Genomic DNA, 22,986 nt, shown 5'->3' with positions numbered 1-22,986 from the left:
TGTACAACGCACACTGAGCACATTAACAATGATGGTTACATACACGGCAGGGTGGGGAGTTCCAAGTCCCGACACGATTGTTGATCACCTGACATTGTACGTACGCTCCCTACACATCGACTTATTGAGGTCCGTGCGACTAAAACTTCGAGTTATAGAGGTGATTAGAATTTAACTTCGACTCATAGAGGTTTTCCATAGTCTACCTTCGAGTTATTGAACTCGAACGGCATAAACTGTACAAAAATTCGTCATATCAAGGTTCTTTTCGAGTTGTTGAGGTAAAATTAGCATTGAGTATTATGGACAATTCAAGGAGATTACAAAAAATTCGACTTATCAAGGAATTCGAGATGTTGAGGTTCGAGTTATCAAGGTCCTACTGTACCTTAAAATTTGGGGAAGATAGTACAGTCCCACTAAATCCTTTCTTCCCAATTGTACCCCTCTTCCCCTTAAATAATTTGGCACACGCAAGTGGCTCCCATTCAAAGAATTTCGTTTCTAGTAGCTGAATGCAAAAAGTTTATTTTGTCTACATTAATTCTCCATCTCACAGAATCAGTAACACCTTGAACCTATTATATTTCATTGTGGTAGTAGTTAACGCACTTGATCTGCCCTCTTGGCAAAGTATAGGGCTATGAGGAAGTAAGAACTGTTCCCGAACTGTACATGTTTTTAAAACATGTTAAAAATTATCTTGGAAATATACATAACTTTTTTATTTCAAATTATTTTGTGAATAATGTTTATTGGCATGCAAATTCGTACACAAATTTTATTGTAAAAATTCAAGAGCCATATGGCCTTTATTTTTATATATAGTTAGCCTATGCATATATGTGTGTATATACACTGTGTGTGTATGTGGGTGGGTGATGGTGTGTAGGGATGTGTACTATTATACACAAAAATTCATTTATGCACAGAAAGAGAGATTTGATTTTGTTATATCGCCTCGGTTTTCTGATACTTTTGTCTAATCGCAACGATGAGCATGAGTGATGATGTGATTAAATTGATGAAGGGACACTCGTAAAGAAAACCCATGTGCATGCCGGGATTCGAATCAGAGAGCCTCCTGGCGTCGATAGAGAGAGGAATAGGGCGAGTGGGGATAGGGAGGTGAACTTTGTACCACCCAAAATTAAAACATTTACGTTCCGTACCAAAGAAATTAACAGCGTCACAACGGAAAACATAGATAAAAAGTCTACACTAAAAATGAAAACTACTTTCAGTTCTTGTGTGTTTATTACATGAATATACAGAGTGAATTATTCAGGCTTACAGAAGCCACAGCAACCATTTCTATCCATATAAACCACCTGCCCCATAGCCATAGCCTCCTAGCCCATACCCGTAGCCAAGTCCGTAACCGAACACAGGCAACCCCGGGAAATGAGCTTGCGTGCGGTAGGTGTAGCTTCCTCCTGTTATTCCTCCTGAAACAAACAATATCTTTATTAAATATTGTGCAAAAACATAAGCATTTTATACTGCAAAATGATACTGACAAGAAGGAAATTTGTAAAACTGTTTTCTACAAACTTGTTAGGTACGGGAGGTACACAAGGGTGCATTGTACCGCCTCCATTTTTAGCTAGGAGGTACAGCACGCCCTAAATCCTTTGATCGGAGTATAATTTGTGAAAAGTGAAACTTTCCGGTATGGATATTTTTATGTATTGTGGAGATATGAAGGAATAAATGCCTGAAAAATTTTCAAGCAGATGTAATATTGGATAGTTATGCAATTGAAATTTCTCACATGAAAAAAAAAAAGGCATCTGAATTCTTTACTACTGAAATTACTTCACGCTCGTAGTGCTACAGTATCAAGCCATTAAAATGCATTTGTTGAAACGTAAGGTCTAAATCTACCTTCAATGCTTAAAATAGACTACAAATTATATTTTTCAGTGATGAATTTCATGTTGAATATGTTCAGTGCTAATGAGATAATTCTGAGAGCCTAGTTTCTAGTACAATGTACAAGAGTAAAAATTCAAAGGTCAATATACAAGAGTACAAGAGTTAGGATCATACAGAAATCTCTACAATACATAATAAAATTCCACTTACGTCACAATGCTGAAAAATATGCTTTATAATAGTAATAAATAATACCTAATAGGTTCATTTTAAGAGATGTGGAAGGAATATTTATCAATAGCGCTTGGAAAGTCATGATTTTTTTTCCTGAGCCTTGAATATAATTCTAAACCTAATAGCAGTTAAAACTTTTCCCTTCAGTTAGAACCAGAAAGCATTGTTTTTTTTTGTCATTATTCGGCCCTTTTGTCTTATAGGCCATTTTTCAGTGTTTTTTTCGTTTTGTTGCATTTATCTTCATTTTAAAGATTAATTTTTCTCCTCCCCTGTTGTTCCGTGAAATTTAAATGAATTTGCTAGCATAACTTGCATATTTAAATTTCATTAAATGGTATTTTTTGACAAGTTCGTCATTAATCGAAAAAACGGCCAATGCAAAAGTTCTGAAATGTTTGGCAATGGATTAATTGTGACAAATATATTTTTCCTCCAGCAAACTTAAAATAGGATGTGTGAAGCCTACTATGAGGTTCCATTGCTTGTCCCTATCATCGCTTTAATCTGTGGTTTTGAAATAAAATTAGTCACATTATAAATAAATTATAATCCGATGTGCGCGAAACAAGACTGTATTTCTAGCTGACCGATTACTGTATTGTGCAAAGCCAGCTCTTAAAAAAGGTGAATGACTTATACAGAAAAATCTGGCCGTGTGTTTTATGTAACCTTGAAGTAGAAATTAGGAAAACGACATTAGCACTTAATTGCTTTTTTCCCCCTTTGATTCAGTAGTTAAAAACCAACAAACAACGGCTTTTATCGGATTATTCAAATACTCTCTTGTAATTCATGAAAAAACCAAGGTTTCATTTTTAGAGCAAAAATTATTTTTAGGTACCGTTTTTAACATTTTAGGTCATTTTTTAACAATTTTAAGATCATTCTAAAGGTTATTTTTTGATATTTTTTATGTCATCAACTTTCGAGCCCTATTTATCACTTTATCTATCTATGCTAAAAAATTTCAAACTTACCAAAATATCCTATTGCCTTGGAGCTCACAAGGAGGGATAGCACAAGTGCAACAATGAATATCTGAAAGAAATTCAAAACGCAGCTATGAGTATCAATATTTTTTGCTTGAATCGTACATTTGTATGTAAACTTTGATTATTAAATTGCAGAATTGTTGGAAAAAATAATAAACTTAAAGACTCTTCTGGACAAATCGAATAACAGATGCTCCTTGTCAGAATAAGTGAAGAACACTCTCAACTCGTTTCAATTAATGAAACTATTATAGACCAAGTAGTCAGAGTGATATGTTTGAGAATAAGATGTATAAGATGTACACAATTGTAGGAAACCACTTACCTACATGTTTGTCAAAATATTTAAGAAATAATTACTTTTCAACATAGGCGTACGGAGACAAATTTCTTTCACGATGCATTAAGGAAAATTTCAATTGTCTATGTGGATAATGTTAGTCTAATTGTCATAACTGAATGTTCCTCTTTCACAGAAACTATTAGGTATACCAAGATCAAATTTTATCATTATAGTCACATTCCTATCATTGTGACGATATTTATATTGCTTAAATAATGAAAGCAAAGAATTGAAAATTAATATTCGTACAGATACAGAATAACCAACTATTACATTTCTAATACAATACAAAACTATATCTCTACAAGTAATAACAGCTGAATTCTTGTGTTGGAACATTTGGCTTGGATTGGCCCGAGAGCGAGAGAGGGGCATCTTAAATGAAACAAAATTTATTGCTTTTTTAAATACGGTTATTATTTTCCTTATTTTAATGGTAGTTCCTGCATTTTAAATTGTTAGGACACGTTAGAGGGTTCCCAAGCACCACTGGCACCCCCCGAGCGTTCGCCTATAATTCTAAATATGCCTTTTCAATAAAAACCTGCATTTTTGCATAAATCTTTGTCATGACTTATAAGCTTGGCTAACGAAAGAAAACAAAATTACACTCGAAATCTTCACTAGCGACATGCTGTTTTTAGTGGCGGGTGTGAAAATTGTCTACAGCAATTAAATTCTTTGTTAACTATTTACCACGTACTAACTCAAATATCTTGAAATGCCTTTAATGATCCAGCTCGGATAGTGCACTAGTTTCCTCTAAGAGATGAACTATTTTCTACTTAATATAAGAATAGTCGCACTTACTGATTTTTGAAGCGCCATCCTGTACCTTAGCATACGCAATGCACAAATGCTGTTTCAAGGTTCTTATTTGTTTATATACACACAGATAGGGCTCAATGATAACCGTGGGATCATACTTGAGGAATATTTCCTTATTTACCATCATTTTCACAGCATAGTGTATTCATAAAGACACTTTACCACGCATTTAACGCTTTATGAGCACTCCAACACTCGCATGATTTTTTTAAATACCACTCGTGGCGAAGTTAATCCCATGTATACTTGCAAGTTACTCAAAAATTTAGATCAAGGCTGAAGTATTTTTAAAAATTCAGACAACTTGCATCACAGAGGTCGTTGAAAAGAACGCTACATGGAGATATGGACATTTTTCTACTTACAGGATTAGAAATTATTGAGTTTTTTATTTCACAAGAAATTATTTTTGTGTGTGCGCGCGAGCATTAGGATGAAACTATGCAAGTGTGTTGTAATTCTTGTGTAGAAACACGGTTTCTATATTGTACACCTTGTTGCTATCAAAGGATACATGTGTTCTGTTGCACGCATGGACGTCCGAAAGGGGGGAAGAGGACTACCATGACTCCGCCTGGAAAATTAAAGTAAACAGAAAATTACGTGTTTCACACAAATAATGTCATTTCAGTCAGTGTTGCAGGGACATGATAATTTTAAACGAAAGCAGTGTTTTATGGGGGGAAAAATTGCCTCCTTTGCTCCCCGCCCTGGAAAGAAATAGCTGCTTGCTTGCTGCTCCCTGAAAAAAATCTCGCGGAACACAAAAGTGTTTGCCCATTAGTTTTGAATCATTGACTCAATTAGGTTATTTTACGTCGCTTTTCTGCCACTTTTGGCTAATTGCGACGATGAGGATGAGTGGCAATATGACTAAGTTGATCAAGGGGCACACACATAACACTCATGCCGAAGCCAGAATTCGAACCCGCGACCCCTTGCGTCGCAGCGCGTTGTGTTAACCATTCCACCACGGATGTGGTGTGTTAACCCTTAGTGTCTGCGGTTAGCGGTGAGGTATTTACAGTAAGAGACAGGGGTTAAAACTGTTTGTTCTATATTCATTGACTCTTTCTCAGCAATTTTCAGGTTCCTTCTTTACCAACTGTCATGTATGTGTTACAATACCAGCTGGACTACGTTTAAGTCAAATGTTGATTGAACTATGCAATGTAGATTGCGAAATTCACAAGTAACCTTCCCAAGAAGGTTGTTTTGATTCTTAGCTTTCTGTGTACTTGGTTACTATGGCAACCACCGATACAAATGTTTCTTTTATAGGTTATAACCAATCCGGAAAATGTGAAAACAAGACAGATATTTACAGAAATGGGAGAATGTCAGTGTGACACAAACACAAACCACATTATTTCTCATCCACTGTCAATAACGCAACGTAAACTTTATGTCTTGCATTACTACTCACTACAATTTCTTAGTATCATCGCTTTTCTCATTCAGTCCGAGATTTAGTTTCATTTTCTTGTTCTGTTTCTTTGTGTAGAATTTAGTATTGACGCCTCTCTGAATCATAGTACAGCCTCAAAGAAATGGAATAGTTATAATTTTTGAATATGCAGTTTACAAGACCTACATGTCTTCAAGGAAATTTTAATCAAAACATACGTGTTTTACGAAATTTATTTGTTCGTTTTAGTTAGGATTACTGCATTACGATTTCAAACGGTTCAGTTCTATTCAGGTTGATGAAGGTCCAGGAATTTTAAATAAATTCAATTTCGGTCCAGGTGAGAAAATCAGCAAGCGTAAATTGATTCTGGACCGTATAGAACCTTTTTCCCTTTAAAGTATTTCAATTCGGTCCAAAACCATTTTCCGGATCAATTTAAATACGGTCCAGGAACCTTTTTTCCTGATCAATTTCAATCCGGTCCAAGTTTCGTATTGAAATGAAACAATACGCAACTTGGACCGAATTTAAGGTGTGCTTGAAAAAAGGTTCCGGTTCTGTTGCGGAACCCAATAGAGCCCATTAGAATTTCTTGATTCGTGGACCTTTAACTATAAAAATACCCTGTTTCTATTCTAAGCCTTAATTCAAAAGTATTAAAGTTTTGAGGAAGTCTAAGTAGAAAATGCGAATCCACGTGTAAAAATGATTCTCTGTAGTGGTGGTATCAAATGAACTTGCTATATCCTCCTGAAATATTCATTCAGTAATTAAGCTTTCAACTTAGTGGTGTTAGGGAGATTCTAACCCTTACAAATCCCATATGGATGAATGAATGATTTGATTTATTTTACTTCGCGTTTCTGCCACTATTGGTTAATTGCGAAGATGAGGATGAATTGTGATAGGATGAAATAAATGAAGGGAAATCACAAAAAGATATGATAGGACACGACACAAGCCCCACGTACTATACTGGCTTTGAGTCCAGACGCCAGAGCCTCGCTAGTCTGCAAAATGCAGTGCAGGGTGTACTGCGTGGAAGTGAACTTGACATGTGGGTGCCTTTAGTTGGTGTTTTAAGTCCATTTTATGCACAATAAGGCTAATCGGTACTGGCACTAAGGTTTAAAGTGGGATCCGAACCACTGTGCCATGTGCCTTCACCGGGTATCAAACCCGGGACCTCTTGATTACAAGGCGACGACGCTACCCCTTACATCGCAGGTCCCATATGGCTGTTGAATAGATGAAAAGAAAGTTAGAAAAGGAACGGAGAAGTACATAAATATGGATTTGAAAGATTTTTAGAAGGGTTTAGTTTTCTAATTAGCTCAATGCTTTGAACCCTGACCTGTTTGGCATATGCATGCATATTTCTGTGTGTGTACCTGTATGTATGTATATGCATGCGTATGTGTGTGTGTGTGTTTGTGTGTAAATATATATATATACACTATATGAGATCATTTCAAGAAGGAAATAAATAAGAATTAAAAACAGAAAGGCACGTCATTCCTTTTATTCAAGCCAGAACCGAACTCGCAAAGTGAATTCATCACCATGAAATTATATGAGGAAAAGGCACATATATTCACTTTCACTTCAGGAAGACATTTTTATTGTTCACATTTTTTTTCCTCGAAACCCTCATTGTTCTCATTCACAATCGGTTCGTTAGGAACTTGAGAAACCAAGTAAAGCAACACATGGTGATGACGCTGTACTGCCTGTACAGGTAAAAGTTGTAGTGCACGCTTTGGTTGAGAGAGTCCGTGAGAGCGCTGATGAGCTTCCTCCTGCCGCTTGGCCCTGGTTGGTCGCAGGCTGTCGTCCTTTGTGCGTACACCGTGAAGACAACGGACACCACGATCGCAGAGAAGAGCTGCAAGAAAATTACATAACTTTACACTCGATTCTTTCGTTAATTTTACACCAAGTACTAACTAAGGGCAGGGTTGTTAAATGTCTAGGAATTTTAATGAATGAATGGTTGATTTAAGTCCACTTTATGCACAGAAAGGCTAATGGGGATTGGACTTACAGTTTAAAGTGGAATCCGAAGCACTATGTGCCTCGAACGGGTATCGAACCCGGCACCCCTTGATTACAAGGCGACTACGCTACTACCACTGCGCCATCGGGGAGGCCCTACTAAGAATTTTAAATAAATTCAATTCCGGTCCAGGAGAGAATATCGGCAAGCGTAAATGGGTTCTGGACCGTAAAGAACCTTTTTATCTGTAAAGTATTTCAATTCGGTCCAGGAACCTTTTTTCCGGATCAATTTAAATTCGGTCCAGGAACCTTTTTATTACGGTCAGTTTAAATAGGGTCCAAGTTCCGTATTAAATTAAACAAAACGCAACTTGGACCGAATTTAAATTGTGCGAGAAAAATATTCCGGTCCTCTTATGGATTCTTATGGATTCCTGGTCCTTTAACAACCCTGATTCCTTCGTTAATTTTAATCCAAGTACTTAAAGGTTCCTACGTAATTAATCACTTAACACATTGTTACTATAAAATTCGTGCTTGAGTTCATTTCATGCAAATCGGATTGTAAGGGGTGATTTCCCACGTAGTACACCCAACTGTCAACCTCACTTCCACGTAGTACACCCTGGGCTGCATTTTACAGACGAACGAGGCTCTGGCGACTGGCACGATGGCCAGCATAATTTTGTGTGTGTTGTCTTGTTTTGTCCTTGTGTGTGCTGAGTGCCCATTTACAGCCTCAGCTTTTAACGGAAGTCAGAAAAATTTAAGATTTTACTTATGCAACGTTAGAGTTGTTATTTGTAACGGTAAGGGGCTTGACCCCGTATAATGTGACGAGTGCAAAGTAGCCTATGAACTGACGCACCCAAAATTTTAAAATCAAAATTAAAATAAAAAATTTCATGCAAATCGAGACGTAACTAGGCTGTTATGTTTTGGGCTGGCAAATTAAAATATAATATGGTTAATATAATATACAGGATGGGTTTTCAGCGTTTATAGCGAGAATTTTCGAGGTAATGTTTATGAGGAGAAGTTACTTGTTTTTATGATATCTACCAGCACCCAGTCGTTATTGAAGCTGTTTAATTGTGTGCAGGGAGAAAAGCGACTGCAGCTACCAGCTGCTTGTAGCAGCGTGTACAGCTTCGCTCCGCACACTCACTTTCTTCCCTTCTCTACCGTTATGCGCGGCCTTGGCCCAGAGATTCCCGGGATGGTGTATAGAACCAGCGCGCGTCCCTTATCCCGACCCCTAAACCTGGTTGTCACGGTCCATCAAGGGGCGCTAAGTGCCTTACGGTAAGCAGGGGCGGCGATTTGGTTCGCCACTTTTGTTCTCGCACTATGCTAAACCTTATCTGCCAAAGGAAAGTAAACTGTTCTTGCCCCCCCCCCCCCCCAAGCTTTGGAACCCAATCGCCGCCACTGACGGTACGTATTTAAAGGTTTTTATTTCTTCTATAGAAATAAACCTTAAACCTTCCCCACACATCAAACTCGTATCAATTATATTTCTATTTAGAACAGGCGAGCACAAACATCTATGTCTGAGCTAGGATTCGAACCCGGGACTACTGGCATCGTAGCGCACTCTGACCACTCCTCAACGGAATTCGACACTAGACCACCGCAAGTTAGAAAGCGAGATTATTTCCGTAACATCTTTGGCAGTTATGCATTTGAAGCTTCGGAACGAGTCACAACTCTCGAAGCAGCCAATTAACCAAGCGAGCCGCTGACGTCATCTCAAGCCAAAACCTATCACTAAGCCCCTTACTCAGGTTCTACACGCCCACTAGGCTCGCTGGACAGACTCGCGCAGTCCGCTGGAGATGTTCCGAAAGTAATTCGACTCTAAATAATTTATTTCTAAATCGTGAAATGTAAATTTGAGATCAAATTAATTATCAGGTGATGTGAATTATTATGTAATGTGAAACAAAGAGTATCCATCATCTAGGGAATTACATTATGATAGTTTAAAATGTTTCTTACACTTAAGGATAGCAAATTTATGGCATATTTTGCTTTCCTCGACAATGGCGTGCTGTGCAAGGTGAAACCGTACCCTCGACAGAGATACTGCAAAAGAACAAATAGATTATTATTACAGTTGTCGTTCCCAAGTTGATTCCTACAAAAAATGATCCCTACAAAAGATATTTTTTGAATGAAAATCACTAAATTTTAATATTGTGCTTGTATAAAAATGTGTGATTTTTTTCTAACTTGTATGTTGTCAGTCAGTTCTTTATACCTTTCACGATTTGAATTTGTCGTGGCCTTGTAATCAAGGGGTCCAGGCTCAAGTGGTTCGGATCTCACTTTAATCTGTAGGTCCAGTCCCGATTACCCTTCCTGTGCTTAAAGTGGACTTAAAACCAAACAAAAGATTTGAATTTATTATGTAATTAGTACTGAACGAGCCAAGTCGTTGGTTAACTTCGAACACTGAAAACTCTACAAATAATATTCATTATTCATTTTTTTATTTTCTATCATACATTTAATAAATTCTGATTCTTCTGCGAAACTATGATTTTGAGATGTTAAAAATAATTTAATAATACGTAACAATTGGTAAAGTTTTGTTATCGCGATAGTAATTTATTTTCTGAAATGGAAGGGAAACTTCAAACAGTGAAATTGTGCTTTCTCTTTGTGGCCACACTGATCTAGAGTCTCAAATGTCAAATGTTTAAAGCAGGACTTTGTGCTACACTAAACATTCTTTGGCACGAAAAAGGAACATCATATTTCATTCGTCAGATTTCAAGAATTCCAACTCACAAAGAGGCTGGTGTGTCTGTTCATTTAACCTCATCTATCTCAATCTTGAATTTTCTTCATTTTGAATTTTATGTTTGAGTTTTTGTTTTAAGCCCATTTTTATGCACAGATAGACTAATCGAGACTGAACGTTCTGTTTAATTCGTGATCCGTATTTTCATGTGCCTCCACGGGTGTCGAACCGAGGACCCCATGGCTATGAGCAGACGACGTTACTATTATGCAATCAGGAATCTATGATCTGTCTTCTACATATGCGTGTGCGCTTGTGTGATCAACTATTTCCAAGTTTTTCGGGTGTATAAAAAAGAAAGCGTCAAGGGGAAAAAACGCACATTTTCACACGTATAACAAAATATCCACAGATTTTTGGGTGGATTTTGTTATGTGAACAAATTAAGCATATTAAACAATTCTAAATCTTTAAAAAATTTAGCCAAGGGGCAATTTTCATGTCATATTCGTACTCAGAACCCTCGAATTATTAATATTCAGGTAGTTTAGTTTTCGAAGCTTTATCACTGTAGTGTTGTTAGAGAGAATAAATGGGAAAAAAAGATTTGCTTTTTTATTATTTAGCGTCACTTTTCTGCTGCTTTTGGCTGACGAAATTAATGAAGGGACACTCCAAGAGAACACCCATTCCCAGATCGAACCAGGGAACCCTAGCGTTGTAGCGCGCTGTGCTAACCACTCCGCCTCTGAGGTCGGCGAATAAATAAAGAGAACGCCATGGTCGGGACTTGAATCCAGAACCTTTGGAAGCAAGACCGCGAGACGCACAAGCAATCAGTGAGACAACAGCAACAGAATAATGAAAACCTAGCAGCACAAGACATGCAAAGTAATAAATGCACGAACAGACACCGCACTCACCAGAATCTTGCAGCACAAGCGTGGTGGATGTAGATCTTGACTCATTAAAACTATGCACAATAACGGAAACGCGCATTAATTACAACGGCGCTTTTATACAGCGGAAGCACTGTTTGTAATCACTCCGCCTTCTTCCATAGAGAGTTTCCTTCGAATGCCTTGAATCGCGGCAGTGACGGTGAAAGGAAAGCGCCATTGTCTGCAGAAGTTGTTCGCTTCCAATCAACACATCAGCTCTCTTCAACATTGCTTACAAACTGTTCGGTTCCACCAGTGTAAGACAGTTCTTTCAAGAGATAGAAATTCAATGAACTTTCTTATCTCCAGGTATGAATGAGAAACTCAAAAGCAAGTTGCAAACTCATATTACAATCACTAGTATTTACTATGCGTGATCCCAGGGTAGTGGTTAAGGAGGGGGTCCCTCAACATTCCACGTGGTCTATCAAGTTTGGAAAATAAAAATCCTTAAATATCAGAAAAAAAAACTCCAAATTATTTAGAAAACTCTACATGTAGGTCACAGTTCCTTTTATATTTTTTTTCCTTTCTCTCCTTAAAGAGAAATATAAAATCCTATACAGAGAGTTTTATTTCTGACTAGCTGATTAACCGGCGTTGCCCGGGTATTTATTTAACCCAATCCTCTATTAGACAGGAAAATAATGAATTCTAACTATAGTGTAAAATGTAACTAATTTTACTTACAGGTATTTAAAAGTATAAGTACAGTATACAAATTACTATAAAGTAAAATCTTTTACAAATTCACTATAATATTAATTTAACTCAAAACTTGATTATAAACAACATTCTTATTTTCACCTCCAGGAGCAACAATAAATAAATTGAACGGCATTGGGAGTGTCACTATTCATCTTACCGACCCCGAAAGCTATGGACTCCACACTAATATCGGTAGTTTTCGATTATTTTTACATGTCACACCCTTCCCACCCCCACCCTCAGGGGTGCCAGGGGTGGGGTCTTACCCCATTTCTTTCCAGATTGTAAGTCATATGTAGAGCCCGGAAGTTCAGGCATTTATTTTCGTTAAAATAGGCAGGCAAAAAGGCATTTATAATGTGGATAATAGGCACTAAAAATCAAAAAAAGGCAAAATAAACCGAAAAAAAGGCACATTTGGAAGTCGCCTCCTTTTATCTATAATTTCTGGCAAAATGTTAAAATCTACATTGGGAAGAGCATTTCAATTTTCTCCGTCTTGATTGCACATAACTACAAGGTGTTTTTTAAGTTCTCAACATTCATTGATAGTCGTTTGTCAGAGAGAATGTATACCAAGTTTGGTTGAAATTGCTCCAGGCGTTCGAGAGTTATGCCGGACTACACACACACATCCAGGACTTCCCAACTCAGGAACTACGGAAATTAAAAAAAGCAGTGCTATTTGAGGAACTTGTCTATACCAGTTGGATATTTCAGTGAAATGTATTCCCAACTGAGGAGGTCCCACTAATTGCCTCCGGGAGGATGGATTGGCGTTACAAATAGTTGGCATTACGCACAGCTGTGTAACTGATAACTAGCGCTCGGAAGTTGAGGAAATATCCTTTCTTTTCCTAGTGTCCGAAGACGAGGCCCAACATAATATATGTTCATTTTGGGTCATTGTAGGCCAGAAAAAGGTGGGTTTTATTTGTCCTTTTTTGCCTTTTTCGGCGTTTTTTGGCTTATTGGTCCTTTTTTAGCCTTCTTTATAGGTCTTAACGGCTTTTTTTGCAACTTCACCTTCTTTCGACTACGTTGTTACTGCCCATTCTCAATTCGAATCATCAGATCATTACCATCACGTCTTAAAAATCCTTTCTGTAGTAAAGAAATTAAAAAATAAATAAATATATTTGAACCGTCCCTGAAACGAGAGAAAAACATTTTTGGACGACTGAAGCAGGTACGGTACAAGGTCCTTTAACCGTAAGTTGTCTGGAAGGTGTAAGTGGCGCAACTTTACCTTGTTTTGAAGCTTTCAGCACGGTGTATACGACCAGACAGCACGCGCCTGAAAAGATCTCAAGTCAGATAAGGAGGTGCCGTGCATATTCATTAAATATGTAATTAAAACTGAAGTTATTAATTAATTTGGATCACATTTATACGTCCTTTTTTCCGTTTTAAGGTCCTTTTTTTGGCAATTTATAGGTCTTCAACTTCCGAGTCCTACTGATAACCTAACCTAACCTACAAGCAAAAGATGTGCAATGGACTCAAAATACGTATATTAGAGAAAAGAAGAAACTTCAAGCACAGTACTCTTTCGGCAAATATATATACGTACATGTATGTAGTACGTAGTATTTCAGAGTAACGTGCAGTAACGATAAGGACCTCTCAATAACCGTCCTTCTCTCTCTTCCTTCCCAAATTAGAGATCCGAAATTTTAGCACGCGTAAACAACTTCGTAACATTCGTTCAATGATTCTATCAATAAACATTCACCTTCTACAATCTCTCTCCCTTGTTGTCTCCACTGTTCCTTAAATAGGTTCCACATTTCTGGTAGAATTGTATGAGCGTGATGATCACTGTCACAAGGACTCTTTTCTTCAGTTAAATCTACGCTGTTACATTAAGGTTGTATCCAACAAAATTACCACAAAAAAAATAATAAACGTCACTATTTTACATTACACTCAATGCTTTATTTCTTTTATTACAATAACTTATTAAGAAAAACAAGAAAGAACATTGAGACTTCATTTAACCGTAAAATCCAACACCACCGTAAGGGCCGATACCGTAGGGAATACCGTATCCTGGATGGACCCCAAACTTGATGAACGGGAATCCGGGGAATGGGAAGTAGCCTGGAAAGAGAAATGAGATGCATCAGCTCTTTAATCTATGATCTTTGCTCTGTAAAGATGAAACTCAGTGTCAAAATTCCACATAAAAAAATATTGAACTAAGCCATGAAAATGTCTGTAATACTTTTTGAAAAACATTTACTTTATTTACACCATTATTCAGTAGTGTTTTTCTGTGCATGAAGTCTACTATAACTCTTTCCAACTCTTATATGCTGATGATCTAAACGTTTTTATGGGAATAAAAAGTGACTCGGATGTTTTAAAGTTACAAACAGATCTTCAGAAGGTGGTACTCTCATGTGTCAACAAGGGAATGCTAATTAATAATAATACATGTAAAGTGTTTGTTAAAACTAACAATTCTAAGTCTCCTGAATTAAAGAAAACTCATATTGCTTTGATTTTATTAGTATCTTCTGTATTGCAGCAACACTTCGAGTTTTTGTGAGTGTCGTACGTAGCGAAATTACCTATCCATACAAATCATGCAGACTACGACACATCCTGACGCATATTATAGTAATACTTCCACATCCCTTTTTAACCAACATTCCAAGCTACGCAGCACATGCATCCTGGAAGTTTGCTTGAGAAATTCTCAATCTGTTGCTCGACAACCCAAGCGCATGACGTAATGCAAAATACCAATTTGGTGACACCAACGTTTGTCCTAAAGGAAAATTCCCGACGTATCCCAACCTGAGAAAGAGAGGGACAGTGAGAAAGAAGGGAGAGAGGGGAATCTATCTTTCTCTCTCCCTTCTTTTTCTCCCCAAGGACAGAAAGAGAAAGGAAATAGATAAGTGAAAGAGGTGTGAGAGAGGAAAAGACAAAGAAGGGAGGAAAGAAAGACGAGAGAGGAAAGGAGGAAAGTGTGTGTATGTGTGTGAGATAGAGAGAGAGAGAGAGAGAGAGAGAAAGAGAGATTGAAAGAAGGAAGGAAGGAAAGAAAAACGAGAGAGAGATTGAAAGAAGTAATGGGGAGAAAAAAGAATAGAGAGAGAGCAAGAGCGAGAGAAATATATAAATGGGGAGAAAGAAAAAAGGAGAAAGAGAAAACGAAAACTAGAGAAAGCGAGAGAAAAAATAAAGGAAGTGAGAAAGAAAATAAAGAAATGAAGAGAGCCATCGAGCGAGCAAACGAGAGAGATAGAGATAGAGAGAGATGATTTCGTTTTTTTTACATTAATCCTTATCAATTTATAAATAAATGCAACTCAGGAGCGTATATTCTAGGCTACCTAGGTTGTCTGCAAAGCCTGAAGCCTAGAGAATAAAATACAGGAGAAAAATCGATCAGAAATTGTAAATAAAATTATTCATATCAGTGAAATGATGATGGTGATTCTGGATTCTGACTTCTTGTGAGTTGGCAACCTTATTTCGTATGAGTTGGCAACCTGATTTCCTATGAGTTGGCAACCTGATTTCCTTTAAGTTGGCAAACTTATTGCTATTCATAGCCTAGGACCACGTGACATAGTGAGATAGCCCAGAAATTATACTCAGTATACACCACTGATGCAACTATACTATATATTCACCATTTTCTATGCTTTTCCTAACAAATTCAACTATGTTAATTTATTTGTGAACATCTACAAAATATTTTAAATTTCTTAAATACTGGAAGGGAAAAAGATATAGAGAAATCACTTACTCCCGGGAAGAGTATGTATCGCTTTATCATAGGCTTAAATTTGTTCTCGTAATACCTTAATAAACACATAAGCTACTCAGCAGACGACTATGGCCATGCAAACAGATTTCACGACATGGTTTGTACAGTCACGGACAATAATAACGCGATACTTAAATCCTGAAACACTCGCTTCCCAGCAAGGCGTTATGTGTGTTGCCTAACTGCGGCGGTAGAAGAAGTTGCCACTGGAAATTTGCTATTAAAGATCCACTATCGCCGTTAAGTTAGGCAGCACGCATAACGCCTTGTAAGGAAGCCAGTATTTCAGGATCCAGGTGTTCCGTTTTTATTTGGTGGCGACTGTACATGGACTGAAATAAGATTTCACTCACCAATCAACCCAATTCCGGCTTCAGATTTGTTGAGGTCTGGGTTCGGCTTCTTCTCCTCCTGCCCCGCCACCAGCAGCGCCACCAGAACGAGGACAACCTTTTAATGGAAATTAAGAGTTATTGTTAATGAGTGTTTTAAGAAAATTAAATAATATTTATTTTTAAGAACTCTGTCCCGCGAATCTCTGGAGCAAGCGAATTACCGATTTCACTTCATGTGTGCCGGCCCCCGTGACGGAGTGGTTATCACATCGCGCTAGGACGCCAGAGGTACCGGGTTCGAATCGCGGTCTGGGTATGGATGTTTGCGAGTGCCCGTTCATCAATTTCATCATATCAATCATCCCTATCTTCGCAAATTAGCCAAAAGTGGCACAAGAAGCGAAGTAAAATTAAGCAAAGCAAGTGCACCGAAACATATACAGTAAAACCTCTTTAATCCGGACTAATGGGGGGATAAGTTGACCGGTTTAATGAAAGTCCGGATTAACTGAAATAACGTAAAAGAACAGTAGAAAGTGCATTTGAACTCCGTTTATAGCAACAAAACACGTTTTTTATGGTGCATTTAAAGGGCATAGCCCTAAATACACTATACAGTACAGTAAAATGTAAAGAAATACTGTACATACAATGCAGTACGCACGACGAATGCGATTATTGACTTCTAGCCACATTTTGAACCTTGCGATTCTGCTTTTTTTTATTTTCTCTTGCCTGTCAAGTCCGGCTTATCGGGGTCTGGATTAACGAGGTTTTACTGTAATTGAGTTTCAAATCTTTCAGGGTGAGGTTTGTACAGTAACTCAGTGTGCGAATTAACGGAGGGATGCCAGGGACACCCTTTCCCCCCAAAAAATTAGTGTTATCCCTGCCAGGGATGTTTTTAACCCATAAAAGAAAATGAAATATAGCATACAGTATACCATTTCATAAATATGTAACAAACACAATTGAAAAATAACTCGTGTCAATTAATGGTCTAGTCATCAAAGGTTTCGCTGCCAAAAAAGTATGCAGCCTTGCGGATTAAGGAAGAACACCATTCTGCAACTCACAGAGCCGAGACAAAAGTGGGCTGTCTTCCACTTAAGTTTTCATGCCATAGTGCTGATATTTTACATATACCCTGTATCAGCTAACTGTAGACCAGGCGAACGAGAGCAAGTCATTGCGCAAGTAGTGACGCGAGACTGCTCCACCAATGAACAGTGAGAGAAACTGAATTGCGTAATGGACGACTGGACTTCGCTCTGGCAGCGTTGCAAACTGTTGAAGACGATTTTGACAAGTCGTACATTTAGCGTACTGACTTAGTTCTGGACCGTTCATCCGTACATTCCATGAAATATCTGTACATGTACAGTTAGTTAAGGTTTGATAGACGTTAAGTTTGAACTTGGCAAATCGATCAAGTTATCCGTGTTACTAGTTCGACAGCTGTTTCTGTGTATGAGTTTGGATTTTCTTGGAATGTAAATATAGTAAGTGTTTCTAAATTGCCTGTAAATGTAATCACAAGATTTAATGACCAAGGTTGGAAATCATGTTCTATGATACTTAGAATCGCAAGGCAATTCAGAGTGTCTCAAAATAATGTTTACACTCTTTGAACTTTAATAACAGAGAAATTATATAAGGTGACTTGACTGGACGTTTTGCATTTGATGCTGAAATGTCTATGTTGAGCATGTGTGGGAGCTTATAGGCCTTCTTTTGTTTTTAGTCCCGTCGCAGCCAACCAAGCAGTAGTCATTAGTGTACACGAAATGGCAGGGGAGAGAAATTTTTCTTTCGAGAAACGTAAGAAGAGTCGAATATCCATCCAGATCCCTGTGGGGAACTGTGATGAATGATGTGTACGCCACAAGGCCAGAGGCACTGAGTGACGTGGAACATGCAATTGAGACAACCTACGCTTCACTTCTTTCAGAAACCGTATCTGCTATTTATCGATCTGTTCAGATTGCACATAATCTTATTACTGCCAATAGTGGTCATTTTGAACATCGATAAATTTAAGGTACGTGACACCAAAAAGAGTTCGTGCTTGCTGTTATTAGTGTTCCTGTTATTGACGTTCAAAGTGTGTAAACATTACTTTGGGACACACTGTACGTTAGTTTACTGACTGGTAACAGATATAAAAATGTGCATACCTCCCCCAAAACGCTATATCCCAAAATATAATCATAAATACGTCACTGAGTGGGCATCCCACCCAAAGCACAAAGCTTAATTTGCACAGTGCTGAAACTGTGCAACTTTCAAAACCAATGACATTTCTTAGTTTAAAAACAACGACTGATTGTGTGTCTACTCAAACGATACGACGTGTACTATATTCGCATCTCTATCTGATAAAAAGAAGAATCCTGTTAAGAACATGATCCTTGAATATTCTTCCCGCTGACACCCCTAGGGAGCATCTACTCTACTCACCAAACTCTTAAGATCCATACTGCGAAGGTACTCTGTGTCAGGACCCAAGCTGAATACTCGGAGCTGAGTTTTGGCACAATTTTTATATGCGCGAATTCCGGATGGCTTGGAAAAAATGGTTGATTTCTCCAGTCAAATTGATGAGGAATTCGTGCCTAATTTTCACACGGGAAACAACCCGTGCTGTAAAATCTGCAGCTCGACTGTACAAGTTTATTACATTAACGAAGAAGTTGTAAAGTTGTCCTTCCTTCAACTATCAAAGTGAAGTCTGTAGTATTGAAACTGTCCATGCAAAATCAAATGTGACGTCGGGACAAAATACAAGTAGATTTGTCAGCTTGGTATCCCACGTTCCTACTTGTGAGAATTGCTTGTAGTACTCTCGTTCTTACGAGAACTAAAGTTTCACTTTTTGGGGTTATTGCATGTCACAAAGCAGATCACATTGAGGAACCTTAAATTATACTTGCCGATTCATCAGTAGCACCAACTTTTGAGAAAAAATGGGTGGGATGAACTAGGAGATTTGTATTATAATTTTAAGCAATAATTGTACATCATGAATAGGCTGTGCATTTGTCCTATAACGCCTTTTCTTTGTTCCTTGGCGATAAAAATGTAGGCTTTTATGTTTAAAAACCGTTTCAGGCCATTTCAGAGAGAAATATATGAATTTTATAGTGGCCCTTTTTTTTTGCCCATTTTAGCCATTTCGAAGATAACTTCTTTTTGATTAGCTAAGTCGAAAAATGATGAAGAATATGTCGATGTTCGTCACTGTTAGTGCCTTTTTGCCTGCCTATTTTGGAAGGTTTTAATCCTAATCCTAGATATAATCCCTTATCCTCCCTTACAACAATGTGACCACGGATAGTGTAAATTATGTAGGACGCTGAAAAGTAACATATTGCAGGTGTAACAAATTATTATGAAATTATTTGATGAAACCCAGTTAGTAATTAAGTTCTTGAGAATTATTTAAGTTTATAGTGATTAAACATTGTTTTCCTAAGCCCGGTTACTTTTATTCTAAAATAAAATATAACAAGCAAATGATTAGATGTGCTGGAGGGTGCAGTCCACTAGCGCACAACATCCAGTGCCACATCTATGATTGTGTAATGGCTGGCCTGTGTAGAGGATCATTTCATTGCATAAAATATCAAATATCAAGAAGTATTACACATGTTTATTATAACAAAACTTTCATGAATACAATGAATGACTTTGTTTGTAAGTACTTAAGTACTCGTAAAACTATGAAAATACTGGGATGTGGCGCTGGTTAGGTTAGGTTAGGCAAAAACAGTGGCAATATCGCCATGGATTTTGTGCGCTCGTGGTATACATTTTTAACCACAAGCGCACGCAGCCTTTTGTTTGTACGCTCCTGCCCTAAGGCCTGGTTAGAGCTCCACAGGCTTACATAAATTGGCGCCATTGCGCTTCATACTTTTAAACTAATGTTCTGTAAGAAGAGCACAATAAATGTTGTGAGATATTTGAGAACATTTCTTAACTACTTTTTATGAAGAAGGAAACTGTTTTGGCAGTAATCGTCTGCTGTAGCTTTAAAAAAATAACATCCCACAAGATAAAATTAATCCGTTTTTCTGTGTACCCGCTCACTAATATTTGTTTCAGTTTGTTTTTAAGTCCTCTTTATGCACATAAAGGCTAATTGGGACTGAACGTACAGTTTATAGTGGGTCTGAACCCACTGCCTCCACCTGCCACGAACCCTTTCATTACAAGGCGACGACGTTACCACTACTCCAGCGGGAATGTATCCCTCCACCCACTAACATTAATCAATATTTTCAACAACTTTTTAATTATTGCAATTTTCAAACATTTTCAACCCATTTACACTTGTTGATTTTATCTCCCGAATGGGAATTGAAGCTATTTACAAATCCCGGAACTTTAACAACCCTGGTATTGTTAAAGATCGGAACCTTTTCTTCTCGCACAATTTAAATTTGGTCCAAGTTGCGTATAGGTGTGTTTCACCTACGTCACAAACTGTTGCATTGTGGGATCGAGCAGCCATGATTGTGGCGGGTTCTGGCAAACATTCGGAATTCAAGCAGGCGGGCGAGAGATTTGAACCTTGTTTAGGATGGTATACTTTATGCAATATTAGGTTGTTTAGGTCTAACATGCACTCACGTTTATCCTAGAATTTTCCAAGAAAGAACAGAAGGTGCAATTCACGGCACAGAATTTTCCGATTGTTGATTAGAATACGCAAGGCCGGATTTACCTCTTTGCCGCCCCTAGGCCAAACAAGCTCTGCCGCCCCAATACCGTTTATCAAGAATAAAAAAAATATATTTTCTGTATTACTATTTTTACTATTAACGGCATGCAGTATTAATTAAATGATAGTTCCATACAGAAATTGTAAGAAAGCGATGTGACATAAATTATATAAATTATATTTTAACATTTACCTTGTTTTTCAGAGAAGACTTTTATTTTTACTTCATTTAAGTGATAGGACAGAACACACACTGGGCTCATCAACGGCCCTTTCCTCACTTCTTTCCTGATTACATTTCTGTATAAAAATGAACTGATTTTCGGAACCTTCTTCAGAAATGCTTCCTGCTTTTCATCTTTCTCCGCTTTTCTCTTTTGGTATTGTGACCCACTGAGTCTTACTCTTTGATCACTTATAATGAGCGTAATGACGTTTAAAACGTACCCCAACAAACGCACGTCGGACACTGACACACGCGAGACGCGACACACCACCTACTTCTTGTATAATATTCTCGAGCAACTAACAGTAGAATAGTACAATGCGAAACCCCGTTAATAATGCTTGCGCCGACAGTTTAATTCTCAACAATTCAAGGCGAATCACATGCTTTTGTATGCGGCCAATGCCGGCAGTAACAAGGAACGGCGTTCCTGGAACGCAGCCAAGCCGGTGTTGTCTTTCAAAAGCAAGCGGCAGGCTCCACGTTCTTGCCGCAATCGCCGACCCGGCTTAGCACAATACTGTACATTCGAAACAACAACATCGGTAATTAAAATAACAAATTAGTAAACTAGTTCCGAGCCCTGTTACCCTATCTCTCTTAAGAAATAATCTTCGTTAACTTATATTTACAATACAACTACATTAAGTCATTCCATTCGTGTGTCCGGAGAAAAAGAGAGGCAATCCGAGAATTAGGTATTCCTTATAAATTTAAAACAAACAATCGTGCCGCCCCTACCAAAGTGTCGCTCTAGGCCCGAGCCTATGAGGCCTATTGGGAAATCCGGGCCTGAGAATACGCCGACATGGCGAGAATAAATCGTGCCAACATTAATGAACAAAACAAACAGTACAGAGCGGTGTGGTGAACATTTATTTTCAGGTAATTTCTCTGTGACTTTTAGTGCAAATAGATTGAACTGGTGTTCTTTTTTATCTTACTTGCAAGTAGCGTTTTCTTGTTATTGTTTTATTTGTTAGAAAGGTGTTGATAAGTTTGACGATAAAAATGATAGCATTCAAAATTAAATTCATCTTCATAATCGCACGTTTGTACTTGATTATTTATATTTCATTCATTAACATAAACTGTTATTAGTTGTTATCCTATTCATGAGAAAAGGTGCCGGTAGTATGTTTTGCATACTGTCAGAAAAATGCATTGCTTGGTTAAAACATGTTAAGGATATATCAAAGTATCTCAAATTGATTGATTTATTTGGTTTATTTTACTTCGTTTTTCTGCTATATTTGGCTAGTCGTTAAGATCAGTCATGCCAAGGCCGAGATTCGAATCCGGTACCCCTAGCATCGTAGTGCGTTGTGCTAACCACTCCGTCACTGAAGCCTGAATATCCCAAATTGTTAAAGCCAGGAGTGAAATTACTGTTTTTGAACAACTCAACATTTCAAATTACTCCGCTTGAACAAATGTTAAAAGGAAACACAGAAGATAATGGCTCGAGTCTTGGAATTTTCAGTTAATCTGTCGTCTATGACCACTTTCTCCCATCCCGAGCGGGAAAAATAGGTTACTTACTGGATGTAAATATTTCAAGCAGAATCCGAACCACTAATAAATACGAAAACAAACCGATTCCATGTAGCTGGTTCAAGTCAATAAGCACAGGTGAACTAGAGTTGGCCTTTTCGTTGCATTTTTATGCAATGTTACTAACAATTTACACAGTACTAACAACAAACGTGCACTTGGCGCAGGTGTAACGAACGCTGCGTGGTGGGTATTTACTTGCAGACGACAAACAGCTTTGCCGCAAACATGGCGGCGGTGCGAATCCTGACGTCACATGAAACCCACCTATTG

General features: G+C 37.9%; 2 protein-coding genes and 1 long non-coding RNA gene across 3 annotated transcripts in view; 1 reads left to right on the top strand and 2 right to left on the bottom strand.

Moving 5' to 3' along the window:
• Ir76b (Ionotropic receptor 76b) overlaps positions 1-22,986 on the top strand; it is a 198,921-nt gene that overhangs the window by 161,796 nt on the left and 14,139 nt on the right. The window lies entirely within an intron of this gene.
• LOC145993831 (uncharacterized) lies at positions 1,253-4,299 on the bottom strand. The gene is made up of 3 exons (XR_014442297.1): positions 4,261-4,299; positions 3,093-3,153; positions 1,253-1,448 (listed from the first exon to the last, which is right to left on the bottom strand). It is a non-coding gene; the product is annotated as an uncharacterized LOC145993831 (long non-coding RNA).
• LOC145993827 (uncharacterized) lies at positions 7,203-11,503 on the bottom strand. The gene is made up of 3 exons (XM_083129667.1): positions 11,360-11,503; positions 9,689-9,775; positions 7,203-7,574 (listed from the first exon to the last, which is right to left on the bottom strand). Exons 1-3 carry the CDS (start codon positions 11,402-11,404, stop codon positions 7,353-7,355), a joined length of 354 nt encoding a protein of 117 aa, XP_082985793.1. The 5' UTR covers positions 11,405-11,503; the 3' UTR covers positions 7,203-7,352.

This window comes from Lepisma saccharinum, chromosome 10, assembly GCF_977018435.1.
Source record: "Lepisma saccharinum chromosome 10, izLepSacc3.1, whole genome shotgun sequence".
Taxonomy (NCBI): Eukaryota; Metazoa; Arthropoda; class Insecta; order Zygentoma; family Lepismatidae; genus Lepisma; species Lepisma saccharinum.
Note: the sequence above shows the minus strand (reverse complement) of the source record. Positions and strands in the feature narration are given on the sequence as shown.

Coding starts and splice junctions, on each gene's coding strand:
- LOC145993827 (XM_083129667.1), bottom strand. CDS start 11,404: ATGAGTCAAGATCTACATCCACCACGCTTGTGCTGCAAGATTCTG. Junction 9,776..11,359: donor GCTTGTGCTGCAAGATTCTG/GTGAGTGCGGTG, acceptor GTTCTTTTGCAG/TATCTCTGTCGAGGGTACGG. Junction 7,575..9,688: donor TAAATTTGCTATCCTTAAGT/GTAAGAAACATT, acceptor ATTTTCTTGCAG/CTCTTCTCTGCGATCGTGGT.